The sequence below is a fragment of the Cavia porcellus genome, unplaced genomic scaffold (assembly GCF_034190915.1).
Source record: "Cavia porcellus strain 051 isolate PalLab524CR breed Dunkin Hartley unplaced genomic scaffold, mCavPor4.1 scaffold_18, whole genome shotgun sequence".
In the NCBI taxonomy this organism is placed as follows: domain Eukaryota; kingdom Metazoa; phylum Chordata; class Mammalia; order Rodentia; family Caviidae; genus Cavia; species Cavia porcellus.
This window is the reverse complement of record NW_026947501.1, coordinates 56940909-56959788: the sequence shown is the minus strand read 5'-3', so window position 1 is coordinate 56959788 and position 18880 is coordinate 56940909. Positions and strand designations below refer to the sequence as shown.

Here is an 18880-nt window from a genome sequence, read left to right as displayed (position 1 = left end):
AGCAGCAGAGTGGGATCACCAACTGGGGCAGGCATTTGAATGAAGGGGAAAAGTAGAGAACCAGCTTCAGGAAAAAAGCATGACAGAGATGAACCAGTGCATGTTGGCCATATCTGTTAATGTAGATGGCCTCAGTTCACCAATAAAAAGAAACATGGGTGGAGTAGTAGATTAAGAAACAACATCTATCAATATGTGCTATACAAGAAACACATTAATTTGAAAGGAAATTCATAGACTGAAAGTCAAAGGAGATAAAACAATGCTCTATGCAATAGGAACCCAGAAAAAAGCAGGAGTAGCTTGCCCATCAACTACAGAATGAATAAAAAAGATACAGCATTTTTATACAATGGAAAGCTACCCAACTATAAAGAAGGAAAATCATGAGGTTCTTGTGGTTAATGGTTGTAACTTTTGATCATGCTTTTGGGTGAAATAATTCAGACTCACATGGGTGAACATCGTGTTGTCTCCCTAGTATGAAACACTGAAGGAGTTAATGGGATCCAAAACGTACAATAGATACTGTGCAAGTGAAAGAGGAAGAAACATCTAAAAAGGGAAGATGATAACCGTTGTTAATTTCCTATTATTTTGTATGAAAGTCCTGTATCATTTTCATTGTTTTGTTTTGATTGGTTTTATTGTTTTGTTTTGTTTGATTTTATTATATCTGATGGTAATGAGACATTATGGCAGCCATTGTTGATTTTCTATTATCTTGTTTTGAAGCTCTGTATTGCTTTAACTATTTTGTTTTGATTGGCTTTATTCTTTTTTGTTTTGTTTTGCTTGGTTTTATTCTCTTAAAAATAAAATTTAAAAAAAGGATACCAGAGCTTGTGCACTGCAAGAGCCACATTCTGAAGCAGCACATCTCAAACTTTCACCTCTGTGAACCTGTGAGAAGAAAAAGTCCTAAATCCAGGAGTCTGACATGAGGCGTGGGAGTTTGCATTTTAGCTCATGAGTGATACTGAGGCTGCTAACCCACTGATCACACTTGGAGCAACAAGCATTTATGCACATTTCTTTGTGTACTGACTCTTCCAAGAGTAGCAATGGTGGCAATATTACTACAGATTAATATTACTATAGTAGTAATATAATTGTTACTATTTACTACAGAGGGCTATTGCCAAGATTAGAGGCAGTAACTCAGTCTTCTGCATTAGACATCATCTACATTTTAGAGATGAGAAAACTAACTCTCCAAGATGTTAACTGATCCATGCTTCCACAAACCACCAGGAGAACCAGGCAGTGACTGCAGAACCCAGAGTTCCTGTGTTGCTGCCTTGTCCCTGACTGAGCTGTAAGCCGCTGCTTAACTTAGTATGAAAGGCCTGAGCTTTGGTGACCTTTATGACCCAACATCAGGTTTGTAAGATTCACCCACTGTGTTGGGCACAGCTGGCTGCAGTTCATTGATTTTCTTGGCCATGGAATATCACATCATACACAGCTCAGAATTATATGCTCATTTCTTCAGTGATGGGTGGTTAGGTTGTTCCCATCTGGGACTCTTCATGGACAATGCTATCTTATCCCTTACAGGCAGAGACATTTGCTCTCAAATTATCCAGGGAAGGTGAGGACCAAGGAGATAATGAACTCTCAGAGGCTCCTGTAGTGATAAGAATCTCCACCCTCCCAATCCCGCCAGTGTCCGAAGTTTGTAACAGCCAAGCACAGCCAACAACATAGGCATTTTCAAGATTTTACTGTAAAACACAGCTAAAGTCACAGGAATAAGAAAATTTCCACCTAACACATACATCACACATTCACTCCCTAAGGCCTAGGGAGGTTTTCTGTTCCACAGAGAGCCAAGACACATACAGTCAGGCTTTCTGCTCTCGGAAGCTGCCAGTCTGCTGGGAGACAGACAGATGTGCAGCTACCTTTCTTTAAAGTTTGAGTGCCAATGGTCAATGAGCAATTCATGGATTCTCCCCTCATTAACTGCAAGGGAACACTTTGGGGAGCCACATTTGCACAGTGCAAAGTTGGGGAACTTCTCACAGGAGGAAAATGTAGGAACCTGCAGAAGATCAGGAGTAGAGATGGTATTTGGAGCCCCAGCAGACAGACTCAATTCTGGAAGCATTCAAAAAAGCAAAAATACAGTAAGGGGTCAGTTTAGTCCACCAACTTGTAATTTTTACAGTTTAAGGTGTTACCAGAAAAAGAAAGAAAAGCTATCACCTACTTTCCCATTTCTGCCATTGTTCACAAAGGAGGAACGTTCTAATCCTCCAGCCCCTCTCAGAAAAGATATAATCTTCAAATGAAGGATTCTGCTTCACATTGAATAAAACTGGCTTTAAAATCATCATAAACTCTTTGATTTCTATTTCCACAGATTCTTAAGAATGTCCCCATGAGCTGAGGGTGCAGCTCAGTGCTAGAGTGTGTGTGTGCTTTGCCTGCTTGAGGCCTTGGCTTTAATCCCCAACACCTACAACAAAATAAACAATCACAAACCTTCCCATGGGCAAGCACTAGCCAGTGGGATCACTCAGTGGGCTCAACTAGTAACGCTATACCTGGGGAATGGACAATGGGGCAAAGAAGGAAGGAGAGGTGGGAAGAGGAGAGAAGACACATAGAGCTAGCAGGTGCACTGTGGGATGTGGGCAGCAGGAGTAACTCCAGCTGGACAGTGGTCAGGAATTCAGGACAGAGGCCACATGGAAGAGCTTTGACTTGGTGCTATTTGCACTTTGAAAGACCATTCTGGAGGTGGTATGGAGGCTGTCAGTGAAAGGCTGGAGGCAGAGTCCTGTCAGCTAGGTTCTTGGGCTTCCTTCCAAAGTCCACATGCAAAAGTTGCTCCTTGAATCTCTGTGACAGCCAGGAGCCACCTCAGCAGAGGTAGCGAGGCAGTTGCTGGCATCACTCATGGCTGGGGAATAGGGAAGTTCAGGACTGGACAGTACTACTGATCTTCCCGGAAGTAGAACTGGGTGACTGTGTGAGAGTCTTGCAGGTTGTTGGTCAGGCGGACAGGCTGGTCAGCTTCTTCTACTGTACAGAGAAACCAGCCTGGGCAGGCAGCCGACTGAAAACTCATGGTGGAGCCATTGTCCAAGCGGATGAAGGTGAAGCGCTTGTTCTGCTCCTTGTTCTTGCTCAGGTCAGTGATGTTCACTGCCTAGAAGGCAAGAGATGGACAGGTGAGAGTGAGGCTGGGAAGTCCTATACTGCTTAGCTCTCCCCCTCCACCACATGGTGGCCCTCTGATAGGCCCAAATTGCTGGACAAATGCTGGCCTGGATAACTGGCTGGAAACCATGGATCCCAGGTCCCCTAGGACATCAATGGTACAAAGTCATGTTCCCTTGTCACACCTTGACTTTGGAAATCTGGCCATGTTGGCCATGGGCCAGTAAGTCTAGTATATTTCCAGCCCTGTCAACAAAGGCCAGGGTCCGTGAGGCTGGTGTTATCAGTGGCTGAGCCTCTGAGGACAGGCATGGTGGATAAAGGAATTCGGTGTTACGTGCAATATCCTGGCCACCCCTCCACCCAAAACAGGTAGTTTCTCTCCAAAAGGGCATCCATAGATACAGGGTGGAGTGAAATGACAGCCCTACGGTTATGGCCACTCACATTTGGTTAACAGCTTTGTGCCACAAGCTCCTGAGACAGCACCACTTTTTCTCAGGACTAGGTGACCCACTACTATTCCAAGAGTCTAAATGGGAGACCATCTTGCCAGGCTACATGGGTAAGGATTGGAAAAGAAAATGCGTAGGGGTTGGACTTCCTAGAAGAGGGCCTGAGTGGTTGGAATGCCCATAGTGGCTCAAGTCCTGTAATAGAAAATCACAGTGGTGGTTCCCACTGACCTCTATCCCCTGTAAGTATTGACACTTTTTTGCAGTCTCCTCCTATACTGAGTACAGACTTAGTGACATGAAAGGCTTTGACCAATAGGATCAGAAGTTTGGTAAGCACTTTCCCACTGAGGGATGTCCTTTAGGAATGGTCATTCATAAAAGCCAGCCACCATGGTCACTGTAAGGAAGCTTGAGCTAAAACTACTGAATGTTCTCCACGAAGGAGAGGCTGGAAGATGAAAAACCATTCTGGGCCATCCGAAGCCAGCAGATGCACTGTAGGTGAAGTGGCATGAGTAATCCAGCATCCTCCTCCCCAAGGGACAAACTACCCAGCTGGTACCAATCCATCCCACAGGACTGGGAGAATACGCAGTTTATTCGACATCCATGGGTTTTAGAGCAGTTTGTTGTCTGAAACATACACTTACCTCCAACTGGAGCCTGATATCATCACCAGACTTGACACAGGACAGGCATAGCTTCCCATTGTGGATCCCCAGGAACACATTGTGAGCATTGACAGGCACCATGTCTAGCTTTACTGGGAAGAGCAGAAGGAAGAGTCAGAGGTGAGGAGAGAAGAGGAGGCAGAGATGGGGAAGAGACCTTGATTATTTTTTCTGTCCTCTCCCCAATTAAAATCTTAAGGCCAAAATGACACCAAGACCTCATTTCCCTGGCCCATATTCAAACAGAAGATCAAATAATCACACTACTTAGTTACTCTTTAAGAACCAAGTCCCTGCATGGGGACTGTCCTGATTCTGCTGCATGTTAGGACAGTCCTCTACTGCTTTCCTCAGACTATCAGTTCTCTGGTCACAAGTGCACTGCTGTGGTGATGGGTCATGGTGGGGCTTCTGGGATGGAAATATTTTTTCATTCCCTTGTGTAGCAATAGAAACACAATCTCCCTGTGCTTTAGCATGTCCGCTGGAAAATTACCAGACAGGCAGAAAACATACGTCTGTTACTCCTTCAGAGTAAAGGAGAGGAGGGAGCACAAGGGATTAGGGAAGGGCAGGGAGGTGGAAATTATACCATTGTCACCAAACAGGGATGGTAACATCAAAAATACCAGTGCAGAATTTCAAATTGCCATCCAACTGCCCTCATCTTACTAAAGGAAGAATTAAGGAGCAGAGTTCAAGTTCAAGTTCACCTAGTGTGCCTGAAATGTGAACCAGGACTTGTGTATGGTGCTCACGAATAAAGGGTGTTGCCCACCCTTGCATATGGTGTATTTTTCTGGGGTGACACTTGGATTTGAATGACAAAGGAACTGGTACAAATGGGGCTGGCCTGGTTTGCCTTCTGGCCCCTGCCCCTCTTAGCGTGGTCTTGGGTCACTGTGCATGTATATGGTGGCCATTGGCCCCCAACCCAGACTCTACCTCTGCTGCCTTCTGGAAGCAGTGCTTGTATGCACCTCTTGTGGTCACATGTCCCAAGTTTTCTGGGCTTCAAACTCAGCAGTAGTTAGGGAGGTTGCAGGGTTGATCTAGATGCTACAGAATCCAGGGGAAAAGTGACCTGATGCCCACACAGCACTGGCTTTCCTGGGAACCACTCACCTTCTAATTTAGTATTTGGCATTTGCAAGTGTCCTGCAAACAGTTGGTTGTTCCTCAGATAGAAAGTCTTCTGGTTAATATCCCAGATTCTGAAAAGCAAAGAAATCCAGCTGTAGTGTACAGCTGCTGTGCGCCTAAACGGGACTCAGCACTCCCATGTCCCCCAGCACTCACTTCATCTGCGTCCAGCTTGGTCAAGCATAAATGCAAAGACTCGGGCTGAATCCAGGTAAGAGACAGCCCAACGCCCACAGCTGATGAGGACTCTTTTCTACCTGTCTCTATTCCTTGTTCCTTCATCTCAGATTCCCAGCCCAGGAATCTCTCATTTCAGCAAAGCAGGCTCTAGAGCAGGGGTGGTGAAGCTCGTAGGGCTTTCAGTGATACAAAGAGCCTGCCATGGCACACATGCCATAGACCTACCACTACTGCTCTAGAGTATCACCAGTCCACAGAACCTGCTGCAGAAATATCTCATATCAGCCTTATCCAATGTCATAGCCACTAACTCCCTGTGACTATTCAGCTCCTGAACTGTGGATGGCGCCACTGAGGATTTGAACTTTTAAATTCTTTCTATTTTCTTTGAAATCTTAATTTAGATAGTCACCCAAGACTAGTGGCTACCATAGTATGGAAGTTCAAGGCACAGAACAACTTGCACCTAACTCACTCTGAGTCTTGGACCAGGGCAGTCTGTTGTTAAAATATATTCTCCATGCACTGGTGATCTGTTCTGACTGGCCAGGACAGTTGTCCCTGGGGACATATTGGCTTCTTTTCTAATTCACCTAGTGACCTGATGATGGCTCCCAGTCCTCTCTTCTTTGTAAGGGACCCTTGGGCTGATAGCCAGGCTGACAGCAGGACTGACAGCCATAAGATGCAGTCACCAGAGCTCTGCCAGCATGATATTAACCCCTGGGCCTCAGCTTCTCACCTGTGCAGTGTAGCTAACAGCACCTGCTTCATCAGGAGGAGGCTTTGGGTTTCCAACAAACTCAGGGAGGGATAGCTGGGCAAATGCAGTGCTTTGCATGTGTGAGCAATCGACCTTTTGTGATTAGGCTTAGTCTCAGTTTGGAGGGATTCAGCATCCCTTCTAGAGGTCTTTAGGGGCATCTCCCAGAGCTGCTGGCTGATTAGAGGAAGCACAGGGAGCCTCCCCAAACAGACAGTTCCTGAGTCTGGAAAGGGAGGGACTGGGCTTAGGGTGCATGTATACACTCACACACTCAAAGTCTCAAACTACAGCCTGGAGAAGAAGTGCAGTGACCCAAGATGACTTCACCCTGGGGAGGGATTGCAGGGCAGAGGGCATGCACAGACAGGACAGCACATTCAGAGTTATCTACATCATAGCCTGAAAACTTTACTGCGGAGATGGCGAGGCCTTCCAGGGCTCTGACTCAAGTTATAAAATTCTCATTCTTTTCAGGCACACCATTAATTCACAGACGACGCTTATTCTATTATCTGTACATTTCATCTTCTCAACAACCCTGTAAGGTACACAGGGAGTTTTCAAGTACCTCGCATCACAGATCGGGGAACTGAGCTCCCAGCAGAGTGAGAGCTGTTAGGCGGGCCTTTGGGCTGTGCCCTGCCTGGTACTCTCGTCGCTGACAGGCCTGAATGCTCGTACCACTCCTTGACAAGTGTCTCACTCTGCTGCCTGAGACTCTGGGAAAGTGAGCCTGCTGGCCATGGCCTTGCTTTCGCATCTAGGGTCCTTCGAAATGCAAACTCTAAAGACCATGCCTGGTCTTTAGACTGGAAAGCACACTGCTTTCCAGCTCAAACCCAGTTTCTAAGGCCCTCCAGAACCAGTAACCATGGTTGGCTGGGAAGTGTCTTTGTCTCTGGCCAGTTTACCCCATGTCTTCAAGACAGCCTTACCTAAAGGATTGCATCTTGCAAGGTCTTCTCCCAAGGGATCGGCAGGCTGCCTCTGAATGGAACAGGAAGAGGAGAGAGAATAGGAGACTGTAGGAAGCCTTGCAGATTTCCATCTTGTGGCTGTAGCAAGGCAGTAGTAACTGCCATTTCGGACCCAGAGTTGCTGCTTATAAAGAAAGTAGTCACTCACCAAGCGGAGCTGCTGCCATCCTGCCCCGAAACGGAAATCCCTCACATTTCCAAAATGAGAAACCCTTGCTGTTGTCACGTTCAACCCCGCTGAATGTCGCAACGGGGTGTTGTAACTAATTCCCTCCCCCATTTTCCCCTGTGCAATTTCCCCAAAATTGAGGTTCTATTTCCCCTTCATTGAGTTCCTGGGAAGAAGAGCACAGTGAAAACCAAATGCCTTGATTTGTTTGACAGGTATCCTGATACAGTTTGTGAACTTTTTGGAAAACAGATTTAGAAACATCTCCCATTCACCACCAAGCCAAGTGGCAGGGCTCCCAACACAAAGGACAGCCTCATGTCACTTGTGTTCTCTGAATGAGGGGCAACATACTGGACTCTGGACAGAGGACTGCCCAGCACTGTGTATACAATGGAAGAATAAACATTCTAGGCACTGTGTTCCATCTAGCCCCTGGCGGGATTACTCAGCTCAGCTGTATTGTGTGAAAGCAGCCACAGACAGTCTGTAGATCAGAAAGGCCAGTGCTCTTCTGGACAATTTAATGTACCAAATACTGGTCAGGCCAAGTTTTACTCCAAATATGCTGACCACTGCTCTAAGGAGGGTATCGAACCAACTCTCTTCCCATGACCCCCTCTTTAAAGTCATGGAGTCACAAAAATGTAATAAACTCAACACTTAGACAGAAATGGATCCAAATTTTCATCTTTGCCACTTGCCATCCTGTCCCGTGATTTTGACTTTGAGGAAATCATGTCATTTATTTGGGTCTCTGTTTTCTTAATTTCAGTTCCTTACAAGTAGGAGAAAAGGAAAGAAGGAAGGAAGGAAGGGAAGAAAGGGAAGGAAGAAGAAGTGAGGGAGGAAGAAAGAAAGGGAAGGAAGGAAGGAAGGAAGGAAGGAAGGAAGGAAGGAAGGAAGGAAGGAAGGAAAAGGAAGCACTAACAAACACGAACTTCTTTCCTTATAGGAAAAGCTAAGCATGCATCTATTTCTGGGATATATAAAAGCTAAGAAGAGTTTCTTACATGATTTGTCAGATGGAATTGCCATTGTGGAAGCGTGGATCTTAGCATTTTAGAACTGGACTGTGTCTTATTCCACCCCATCACTGTTTGTAAGAGGCTGAGTAACGGCCCATGCCCAGTCACAAAGCTTGTTGATGTCAAACGTATGCTCAGCAGTCCAGGGCTTCTGAACCCTAACTGCAGGTTGTTTTACCACAGCATCTGATCTCAATACATTTGATTTCTTTTCAATCAACAAACCAGAGCCTATGTTCAAATGAGGGTTGAATTCTTCAAGCCAAGAAAGGAAAACATGAATTTCCCAAGTCTTTAAAGAGCTCCTCCTTCAGAGAAAACATTTCTGTAAATCTCACCCTCTGACAGGTCAAATGTACATACATGTCCCTGTACTTTCCTCACAAGAGGTGAGTCACTCGGCCTCTTCAAAACATGGTAGAGAAATGACAGGCACTCTTGAGGGTCATGGGGGATACTGGAAGGGAGTGCTCTGTTTGTTTACTTATTCATTTGAATTGTTTTCATCAGTGGTGGCTGAAGGAAGTGATGTCTATAAGTCTGCCTAGTTTTCTGTAACTTCCAGAACTTGTGGAGTTAAAGTTTCTGGAACAGTTATTAATCATCAGAGGATTAACATAGCCCTCATACCTGAGTCCCCTGGACCACAGCAATGACAGTTCTGTCATGTTCATCCTTCTTATGCTACCTCTAACATCTTCCTGGATTTAAAAATCAGCATTCTCTCATAAAAGTATTCTAAAAAATGGGAGAAGTGAGGCTCTATCCTGCCCTCATCCTCTCTGACAGATTCCCAACCAATGGCTGCACTCCCATTGCAGCCCCTGGGTCAATATTTCTCTGATATCAACTCAAATTAAAAGAGAAGGAGAGATTTCTCCTACAGAATTAGGAGTCTAATTAAAGTCTCCTGGACTTTCTCAGGTCTGTGTCCTTTCCCATGGACTCCCACCCTTAAGCTTCCAGCATGTTCTTTCTGGGAATGAGAGGAGGAAGTCTCCAGAGCTGACCTACACTGAATCTTCATGTCATTTAGGAGCTCAGCCACTTCAGATAATGTGTGGAGCCTGTCTGAGTCTCAGTTTCATTATCTGATAACTAATGGCTAATAGCAAAAGTCACAATGTAAGTTGCTGTAAGGATTAAATAAGATCTCCATGTGGTGGAATCACAGGGCTTGTGGGAAGCACTCAAACAGTAATAGTGGGCCATGCTTCTTTACCCCCAGTGGGGAAGATGAGTCACACTGGCCCCGTCTCTGCAACCCTGCCCTGTCCTCACAGCCTCCCGGCTCTATACACTGGCCCACCTTCCATTCTCTGTGTGCTGACCGATACTCCTTTCCCTATACACTCATCCACCTCTTTTCTTGTTCCAGGCCCAAAAGAGGAGCAGGAAAAAGAAAGAAGGGGAAGCTCTTTCCCTCTCCTCACGCTTCTGGTCACAATTCCACTCTTGGTTCCATCTTATCACACCAAATCAGTTGGTTTCCCTGTGATTTCTGCCCACAGCACATCTCTGACTAAACTTACTCCCAGTGCTGGATTCTCAAACCCCAACTCGCTTCCTGAATGAAACTCAGTGATGGAATCTGCCTTCCCAGACAATACCTGGGGACTTCTCCAAGCTTCTGGTCACTACAACTATCTTAGCCCAGTCATTACTGACAGCAGAAATTACTGAGACCTGTGTAAAACAGCTCTGCCATGGCAGAGAACAGAACCAAGTGGTCCACATTTTAGGAGTGGTTATTACACAGCTGTAGAGAGACAGCTAACTATTAAGGAAAGTGCCACCATGCAGGACAAAGGGACCTCGAGCCCTCATCACAGAAAGAACTAGAAACCAACTTCACAGACGTCCTATGCTGATGCTTATAAAGTGTTAGCCATGGCACCAGCCACATGGGAAGTGTCCAATGAATTTTAACTATTAGTTTTAACTAACTATATTTTTCAGTTCTGAGATGTATATTTTGTCCCATTTTCATTGTTCTCCACCAAAATTTTCAACCTTGTCTTCTTAATCTTTCAGCATATTATACACAGGTCTTTTAAAGAGTGCCCCTATCTGAATCTCCACTGGGTTTCCACCTATTGTCTCTTTTTCTTTAACATTGACTTGCACATAAGAAGCTATGGCTTGGACAAGTGTTCCCCAAAGATCCATGGCTTTGTTCCCAGGGTGGCACAGTGAGAGGTAGTGGAACCGTTAGAGATGAAGCCTAGTGGAGATTCTTAGGTGAGTGCAAGTGTGCCTTTAGAAGAGACCCCTTTCTCTTCCTGTTCCTTGTGCTTTGATCTCTGCTTGATGAAGTGAGCAGGTTTCACTATGTACCTTGCATAGCTGTCATCTGGTATTCCCCACCAGAGGTGCAAAACAATGGGGCTACCAAGTCTTAGGCTAGAACTTCAAAACCATGAGCAAAATAAACCTTTCTTCTCTGTGAGCTGATTATCACAGCTGTTTCATTATAGTAACACAAAGCTGACAGATGCATATTAATTTTTATGGTCCACTAAACTATCAGAAACTACAGAGATAATTCAGGGTTTGAATGATATTATCTTTACCTAGAGACAAATTATTTTGTTTGTTCTGGGCAGATGGGCCAAGAGCACTGTAAGACCTTTATGCAAACAGGTTTTCAAATGATTAGGAGGCAGACTTCAGTACTGGAGAGGGGTGCTGCCTTTCGGATCCACTCCTAACCCTCCCAGGTCCCAACCCAAACTGGATGAAGTTTATCAAGACTGCTCTTCCTTAGTTGATCATAAATTTTATTCCCTCTTCCTTACTCAGACAAATTTTATTCCCTCCTCACCAACTAAGACCCACGGGTCTTCAAAATCTCAGCGACAGGCTTATTTGGAGAAGTGGTGTTGGAGATTGAACCCATAAATGCACAATATGCACTTTACCGCTGAGCTAAACACCCATTCTGGCTGCAACCTTTCAAAATCTGAAGAAACACTCAGGAGTACCAGGATCCAGTGCTGGCCTCCGCCTCCCTGGGCCCTGCAGTTGCTCACAGCCTTGGTCATTCCCTGGTACTTCCAAACAGATCTTTTAGAAATTCATTTTGTCCAGCATTTCTAGTTATTCACAGCAGAAGAGCTGGCCCTTAAAAAAAAATCTCTGTCGGAGGTAGATCCTGATGGTGTCTTTAAGCTCTTATTATTCAGGATGGCTAGAATTTGAGGATCCCTTGAGAAGACAGACAGAAGAAGCAATTGAAAAATTGGGTTGGATACAGGAGAAAGACAGCCTTTAATGCCACCCCAAGAGGCTAGAAATGTATCTTAAAGAAAATGGAATCAGGTGGTGATGTCAGATCTGTTCTATTAAGATCATGTCCTAAGGAACATGGACAGATGAATTAGGCTTGAATTGGGGTAATTAATTCGAAAGGCAGAATAGAAACACGCTGGTAAATATTTAACAACTGGATCTCCAAAAAAGTTTGGATCTGTAGCATTTACCAATTTTGGAGATACAGATAATCCTACCATGGAAGATTTAGAGCCAATAGCGTGATGTCAATGAATGGGAGTTGGTAAGAGACATGTAAAATCAGAACTTGCTGCCTCTGGAATTCAGCAGGGACAGGGGGATACAGCTGCTCTTCATTCTTCTTAGAGCAAAGCCACCCCTTCTCAGTCCAACAACAGAATCCTTCCTTTGAGCTCTAATGGTTCTCCTGACAGGTCTCATCCTCCTTGCAGAAAATAATCTCTACTGATAAATTCAGTTTATCAGAAAACCTTAATGAATATGGGTGTAAACGTGTCTCCTGGTGCCTCTTGGGGCTGCTTTTGTGTCGCCCAAGCACTCTCGATGTAAGCCTATGGCTTTGGGCGGGTAGGTGTGCACCTTGGGTTGTAATGGCTTCATCTCATAGTCTTCAGCCCTTACACCAATGCCTCTCTGTGTTACTGCACAGGTAGTATTGTCTAAACTTTGGAAAGATAATGGTACAAAGATACTAGTTGTTTGTTCCAAGTCAAAGTATACAGATTAGTACAAAATGGGGGAAAAAAAACCAAACCCCCCTTCCTCTCAACACAGAATAATTTGATAGCTTCTATTTGTCAGTCTCCACCTAGCCAATCCTGCCAGGTGGCTTGGGTGGTTTTGACTACATCCAACAGTTTATTGCAACCACTCCATGGCCTCAGGCCAGTCATTTTCCTGGGTGTCTCTACCCTCCAAGCTAACATCAAGTTGACCTTGTCTGTTTTCCTGGCTGCCAAAGGGTATTCAGGGATTGGTGTACAAAGCTCTCATTAATAATTACTTCTTGATAAAAAGCTCACTGTTCCCTCACATCCAAATAGATCCTATGAGTCCTTTGCTGAGGTTTAGAGACCTCCATGATGGTTTTGGCTCTCCCAGTTTAGGCATTAGATATAGATTATCATCATTTGTTTAATTTTCTTGGGTTTGAACGGTATATTTACTCTTGCTTTCTTGGGTTAAAGATTTCCAGCTTCTCTGGATAAGAGGAAATGGAGAGGAATGGGAACATTAGGGGAGAGGATGGTTGTGCTGTTATATTTTTTGTTGCTGGAGAATGAACCAGCCCTAGACATGCTAAGCTTCTACTCTACTGAGCTACATCAGCAACTCTATTTCATAGAGATCTCTGGCCCTCATACTAGCTGTGAAAGATGGATTAACAACCTGCTTTCCCCATGGGAATGTTCTCAGAGTCACTTTTCAGGAAAGTAACCTGAGGCTCAGAAATATAGATTAGTTAACCCAGACCCTGGCCTTGAATTGAATTTCATTTTTCCTTCTCACACTACAGTTTTACCAGACAGGCAGTCAACTTTTCCCTCTCTACTTCATTCCATGGCAATTTGAAGCAAAAATTATTTAGCTCACAAATGCTTGAAAATTTAGGAAGAATTTTCGTTGTTGTTGTTTGTTTGTTTTTTGTGGTAAGGAGAGAATGATCCGAAAATGTTATATACTCATAGGTTACAGGGAAACCTTTTCATCTGGCTTTGCACCAAAGTGACCCAGTTGCCCATGTTTTCTCAGGAACTTCTTCATTTTATTACTGGAAGCTCTAAGCCTTAAGAAATTGTTCAGTCCCTGAAAAGCCAGGATACTTGGTCACTCTGGATTATGAACTCTTAAAACCACTGATACTACTGGTAGCTGGTGCCATAAATTGCAAACACGATTAACTGTTAATCATTGCACTTTGGCAACTTAGCCTGTTTTTATTAGCAGATATAATCCATTTAGATGGAAGGATAGACAGACAGATAGATAGATAGATATTCCCAGCCTTGCTTCTTTACCCTTGCTGTCCCAGGTCTAAGTTCAAGCCACACACCTCTCGAACTTCTCTTTTCTTGGAGCCTAGCTCTCTGTTTGGCAGTAGCTGGCACCTTCCATGCTCCTGGGCTTAAACAGAAAATGTGTTTCCTTTTCTCAGGGAACGTGATGTCTTCACTAGGCTTGCTTGCACTGGGTTCCTGAATTCGGTTAACTCGAGCTCTCACATAGTTATTTAGTGCCAACATGTGCCAGTTCAAAATATTTTGGAGCAAAACTATTTTTTAATAAGGCAATTTATTCACAATACATCATTTCCTAGTTCTGGCATTGGTTCCAACTTTCTACTTTACATTAGAAAAGTATGCAAGATGAACTAACATTTTAATACAACCCACTAGAGAACACCCACTGGGAAAACGAGGATTTCTGCCTTTGGAGTGAGGTTTACAAAGCACTTCTCCATGATCTCATCCTGTGCCACCACAGCAGGGTGTAGTAGCTTAGAGACATTTTTGGCTGTCAACTCAGGTTTCTCCCTTTATTCTGGTCATCTGTCTGGCAAATTACTTCACCCTCTCTATTTCCTTGTCTGAAAATGTGAGTCCTTCCTCCTATGGGTGTTGCGAGGATTAAGTCTGATAAGCTACATAGACAGCTCAGCAGGGTGTCTAGCTGTGGTAAGTACTATGGAAGAGATCTTGATTAATACACCATGAAACTCCCAGAGTCAGCCAGCTTCCTCTTCCTGGGAAGGAAAGAGAGATCCAGAAAGGAGAAACAGCCTGTTTAGCAGGGATCAAATTCAAAATAGAAACCAAGTCTTCAGATCAAAAATCCTAAGACTTTTTCTTCATTCCATACATATCCTAACCAGAAGTCACAAACCAACGAATCATAGATTATTTTATTTGCTTGTTTTATTGTTTTATTTCATCAGAATAGCTCACACAATTAAATCATTGTATTTTTTTTTCTTCAGTACTGGGGATTGAACCCAGGGCCTTCACATCAAGCTACACCCCCAGACAATCCTTAATGCTTCACTTTGAGACAACGTTTTACTAAGTTGTCCAGGTTAGACTTCATGGTCCTCCTTTTTCAGTATGTCAGAATGCTGGAATTAAGGCATGTGCCATAATGCCCAGCTTGCCTTTTTTGGAAAAATGAGAGGTTCTGGCCAGGTAGAACTGTATTCTCAGGTGACAGCCACCCGCTGGAACTGCCTAGTACAACCATTTAGTTCTCTGCAATCTCTCCCCTTTTCTCTTACTCCTCAAACATGTGGATGAATGCTGGATTCTGTCAGTATTTCTCATTAAGTTTGTGCTACTTTTTCCCTAATCTTACAGAGATTTCTCTGAGTTCTCTGTGTTTCTCTCAACAGTGGATAATGGCCCACACACTCCAAGGGCTCCATGGCTTTTCTCACAGAAGGTGACCTGCTCTACCCAGCATCTTCACAGTCTCTCTGGACCTAGAACCATGCTGTTGACAGCTCCCAGGAAGCTTGCTTGTCAAGAGTGTGAAAGTATTGGGTAAGCACCAGCAGTAGACATTTTCCTCCCCCAAATTTCAGATGCATTGGAAAGAAGACTGGAAAGAACTTACTTGATGCCATGGGGAGGTTCAGATAGGACACCAGGTCTTCCAAAGTTTTTCACCTCCCAGCTCCAGGTTGAGCTGCTGTATATAAAGGAGTGACCAAGGAATAGGTATAATCAACCCTCTCAGGGTGGGGCTGCTCCTCCTCCCTGATACGCAGAATCAAGAGGTGGAGCCTGGTCTTCCCACATACTCGTCAGGGTGGCCAGCCTCAAGGAGATGAGAAGGCTGATGCCTGACTGGAGTCAAGCCTAGCTTCTAGAAGAGTGACTCAGGCTTAAGAAGCAAAACTAGTTCTTTGTTATCTTTGTAAAAGAAGAGATTGCATGCAGGGAACTGAGCTGGGTCTATAGGGCTCGAACTTTGTGCCCACCCCAAACTGACTGCCGCCAGTTCATATATACACATATATGTTCATCAAAAACTATGTGTCTGCTGAATCATACATGCAGGGCCCTCCACAGGCAGACAAGGTTCCTGGTATTCTAATGGAGGAAAGCAGAAAAAAAGCTAAAACAACTACCTCCTCATGGTAGTAAGTGCTACAGGGGCAATCAAAAGCCAGATGCACTTCTGAGAAGGATCTAAGGATGTTTTCAAATAGTAGCCATTAAAAGCCTCTCTGAGAAGGTGGAATTTGAGTGATGACACAAGAAAAGGAAAAGAATACCAGCTAGAGGGAACAGCAGGGTAAAGGCCCTGGGCTGGGGATCCTCTGATTTGTCTGAGCATCCAAGCTTCTGGGTAGCAGCATGATTTTGGGAACAGCAAGGCACCCATTGCCTCTTCCATTTATACTTGGGTTCTGCACTTGGCCACTGTTGCGACCTTCTCCAGGAGAACCAATATTCTCTCTCCACTCTCTCTGGAAGATCCCAGTGTTCAAACCCTTCTCCTCCTCTTTGGCATTCAGAACCCACTACTCTAGTTTCATACCTCTGTGCCCCACCCTCTGGGAGCGGACAACTGCTCGCTGTGTGCTTCCAACCAGGGTGCTGACATATCCGGAGCAGCAGCAGGGACTCCCTGAGACTGCTCCTCAGCTGAGTGAGGCTGAGCACATCATTCTGTCCTGTAGGTTTCTATCTGATGGCAGAGAATGGGCCTGATACACCCTGCCCTACCTAGACTGGGGACTGGCTGGCAGGATGAATGGTGTGCAGAGTATCAAATGCTAATGTTGTACAGTTAAGCAGGGCCTTGCTCCAGGTGAAACTTTAATATACAGGTGAAGAACACAATAAGGAGCAGGCCAACCTAGCACTACCTCCAATGCTACCCCTTGCACATCCTTCCCTCCTGGTATGGAAAGGCAGACCATACTCACCTGCAGAGAAGGGTACATACATACACTTCTCAGTGGAGCCTTCACCTCCCCAAGCTCTGTACCTGGGCTTCAACTCATCCCAGGTGCTCGTCCTTTGACCCACAGGCTCTGAAATAGGAATGGCAGTAGATGCAGGGGGTCCAAGCAGGAGGCCAGACTGATCCTGACCACAGGGAATTCCCATGGGGCCCTCACTCTCTGTTGCCTTTAGCTTGGGCTCACCAAGCTACAATACAGATATTCTTCCTTTAACAACCTATCTGTTTTAGGAAGCTTTGAAGCAGCTTTCTAGAGAAATGCCTGCTTGCTAAAGAAGAGTCTAAAACTGAATTTGTTAACTTGGAAACTTTGGAATTGCCAGCTTTGCCAATCTAAACAGTGGGCTTGAATGCAGCCTGGAAAGCTGTTGGTGGCCCATCTTTTCTTGCTATAGATGTATCTGTTATGATAACAGAAGGTTGTATAGTGAGGCAGGCTTTGCTGCCCAGGAAGTTCCAAAGAGGTTCAAATCTCAGGCTGAAGAAACCTGTAGACCTTCAAAAACTGTAGAATAAAGGTCAGACTGTTGCCACCTTGCACAGTGCTTGGGAAGAGGAAACAACTGTAGAGAGCTCTGTGCACAGTGGCCCTCTAGATCCATGAGTTCCACATCTGTGTATTCAACCAACTGTGGAATAAAAATAGTTCTCAGAAATTGCCTCTGTGCTGAGCATGTATAGAATTTTAAAATTATTAGTCCTGAAAGAATACCAAGGGGCTGGGGATTTAGCTCAGCGGCATAAGCACCTGCCTTGCAAGCAGGCGGTCGTGAGTTCGATCCCCGGTACCGATAAAAAAAAAAAAAAGAATACCAAATAACAACTATTTACATAGTACTCACAGTACCTTAGGTATTATAAGTAATCTAGGAATGATTTAAAGTATACAGGAGGGTATATAGTTTATAAGTCAATATTTATGTAAAATGTTAGTGGAATAAAAGAGTAAAATATTAAAGTAAAAAGTAGCCTTTATCCTAAGGACATGGAGAGGAGTCCACAATCAAAGGCAGTCTGGCTTCCTCTGACTGGATTGTGGGGCATGGGATATACATATAACCGCTGACTGGGGGTGGTGCTTAGGATGGGCATTGATGATGCACGAGGAGCAGATAGGAACTTCTTTCACACCCACTGGGAAAGGAAAAAGGAAGTTGTAATGGGGGAAGGAGGAAGTGACTTCAGGGTAAACATCCCCGATTCAGCCTCCTATTGCCATAGTGTCAGGTAACTTATTCTAGGGCAAAAATCTTTCATAAAGGACTTTTTTTTTTTTTTTTTGTCTTTTTCGTTTTTATCGGTACCAGGGATTGAACTCACGACTGCCTGCTTGCAAGGCAGGCGCTTATGCTGCTGAGCTAAATCCCCAGCAAAAGGACTTGAGCATCCATAGATTTTGATATCCACAATGGCTCCTGGAGCACATCTTCTAAGGATTCAGAGGATCACTGGATTAGCCATAATTATTGCAGGCTATGGGTTTTTTGTTTCCTGGGAATCTAGGAGTCTGTCCTAGTCTTGGATCGGTTATGACAGAGTAAACTAGTCCCCAGTCCAGACCAGAACATGCAGGTGATTAATGCACAACTGGGGGTTCTCTGGTGGCCATGATACTGGGGATGCCCAGGAAAGAAGAACCAGTTATGTATCTACTGGTGACCAAGACATCTTTATGACCAAGGTACTTTTATGAACAAGGTCCCCAGTCCCCAGCCCATCCCAAAACTGTCATGTCCAGGCCTGCAACCCCTCCCCTGGGTGTACAATCCTGAAGGGATCAGTGGCCTGACCTAAGGTGTTCAGACATCTGAAATCTGTGGAGCCCAGTGTCTCAGAACCTGGCAGAAGTGGGAAGAACTAACATTTGAGAATTCTAGGCTGCTAGTGACCCTAGGCCATAGCATAGGGGCAGGGCTTCTAATGAAGGCCAAGGAGCCCCAAACACAATGAAAGTCACTGCCTCTCCCTGAAACACTAGCTCATCTTCAGTCAGCATGCTGCATGGAGATGGGGAAGCAGGATGGACAGAAGAGTGGCTAGAAATAGGATGTAGCAATG

General features: G+C 44.8%; 1 protein-coding gene across 3 annotated transcripts; it reads right to left on the bottom strand.

Moving 5' to 3' along the window:
- Positions 1–1709: 1709 nt before the first annotated feature.
- On the bottom strand, positions 1710–15526 carry Il1rn (interleukin 1 receptor antagonist). Of its 3 annotated transcripts, none has more exons than XM_003465053.4 (5): positions 15464–15526; positions 7325–7376; positions 5426–5514; positions 4280–4392; positions 1710–3160 (listed from the first exon to the last, which is right to left on the bottom strand). In XM_003465053.4, the coding sequence occupies exons 1-5, from the start codon at positions 15471–15473 to the stop codon at positions 2945–2947; spliced, it is 480 nt and encodes a 159-aa protein (XP_003465101.1). In that variant the 5' UTR covers positions 15474–15526; the 3' UTR covers positions 1710–2944. The 3 variants fall into 3 exon arrangements, with proteins under 3 accessions (XP_003465101.1, XP_013002830.1, XP_005001609.1); XM_013147376.2 differs by lacking the exon at positions 15464–15526 and adding an exon at positions 7515–7604; XM_005001552.4 differs by lacking the exon at positions 15464–15526 and having other exon boundaries at positions 7325–7508.
- Positions 15527–18880: the final 3354 nt, after the last annotated feature.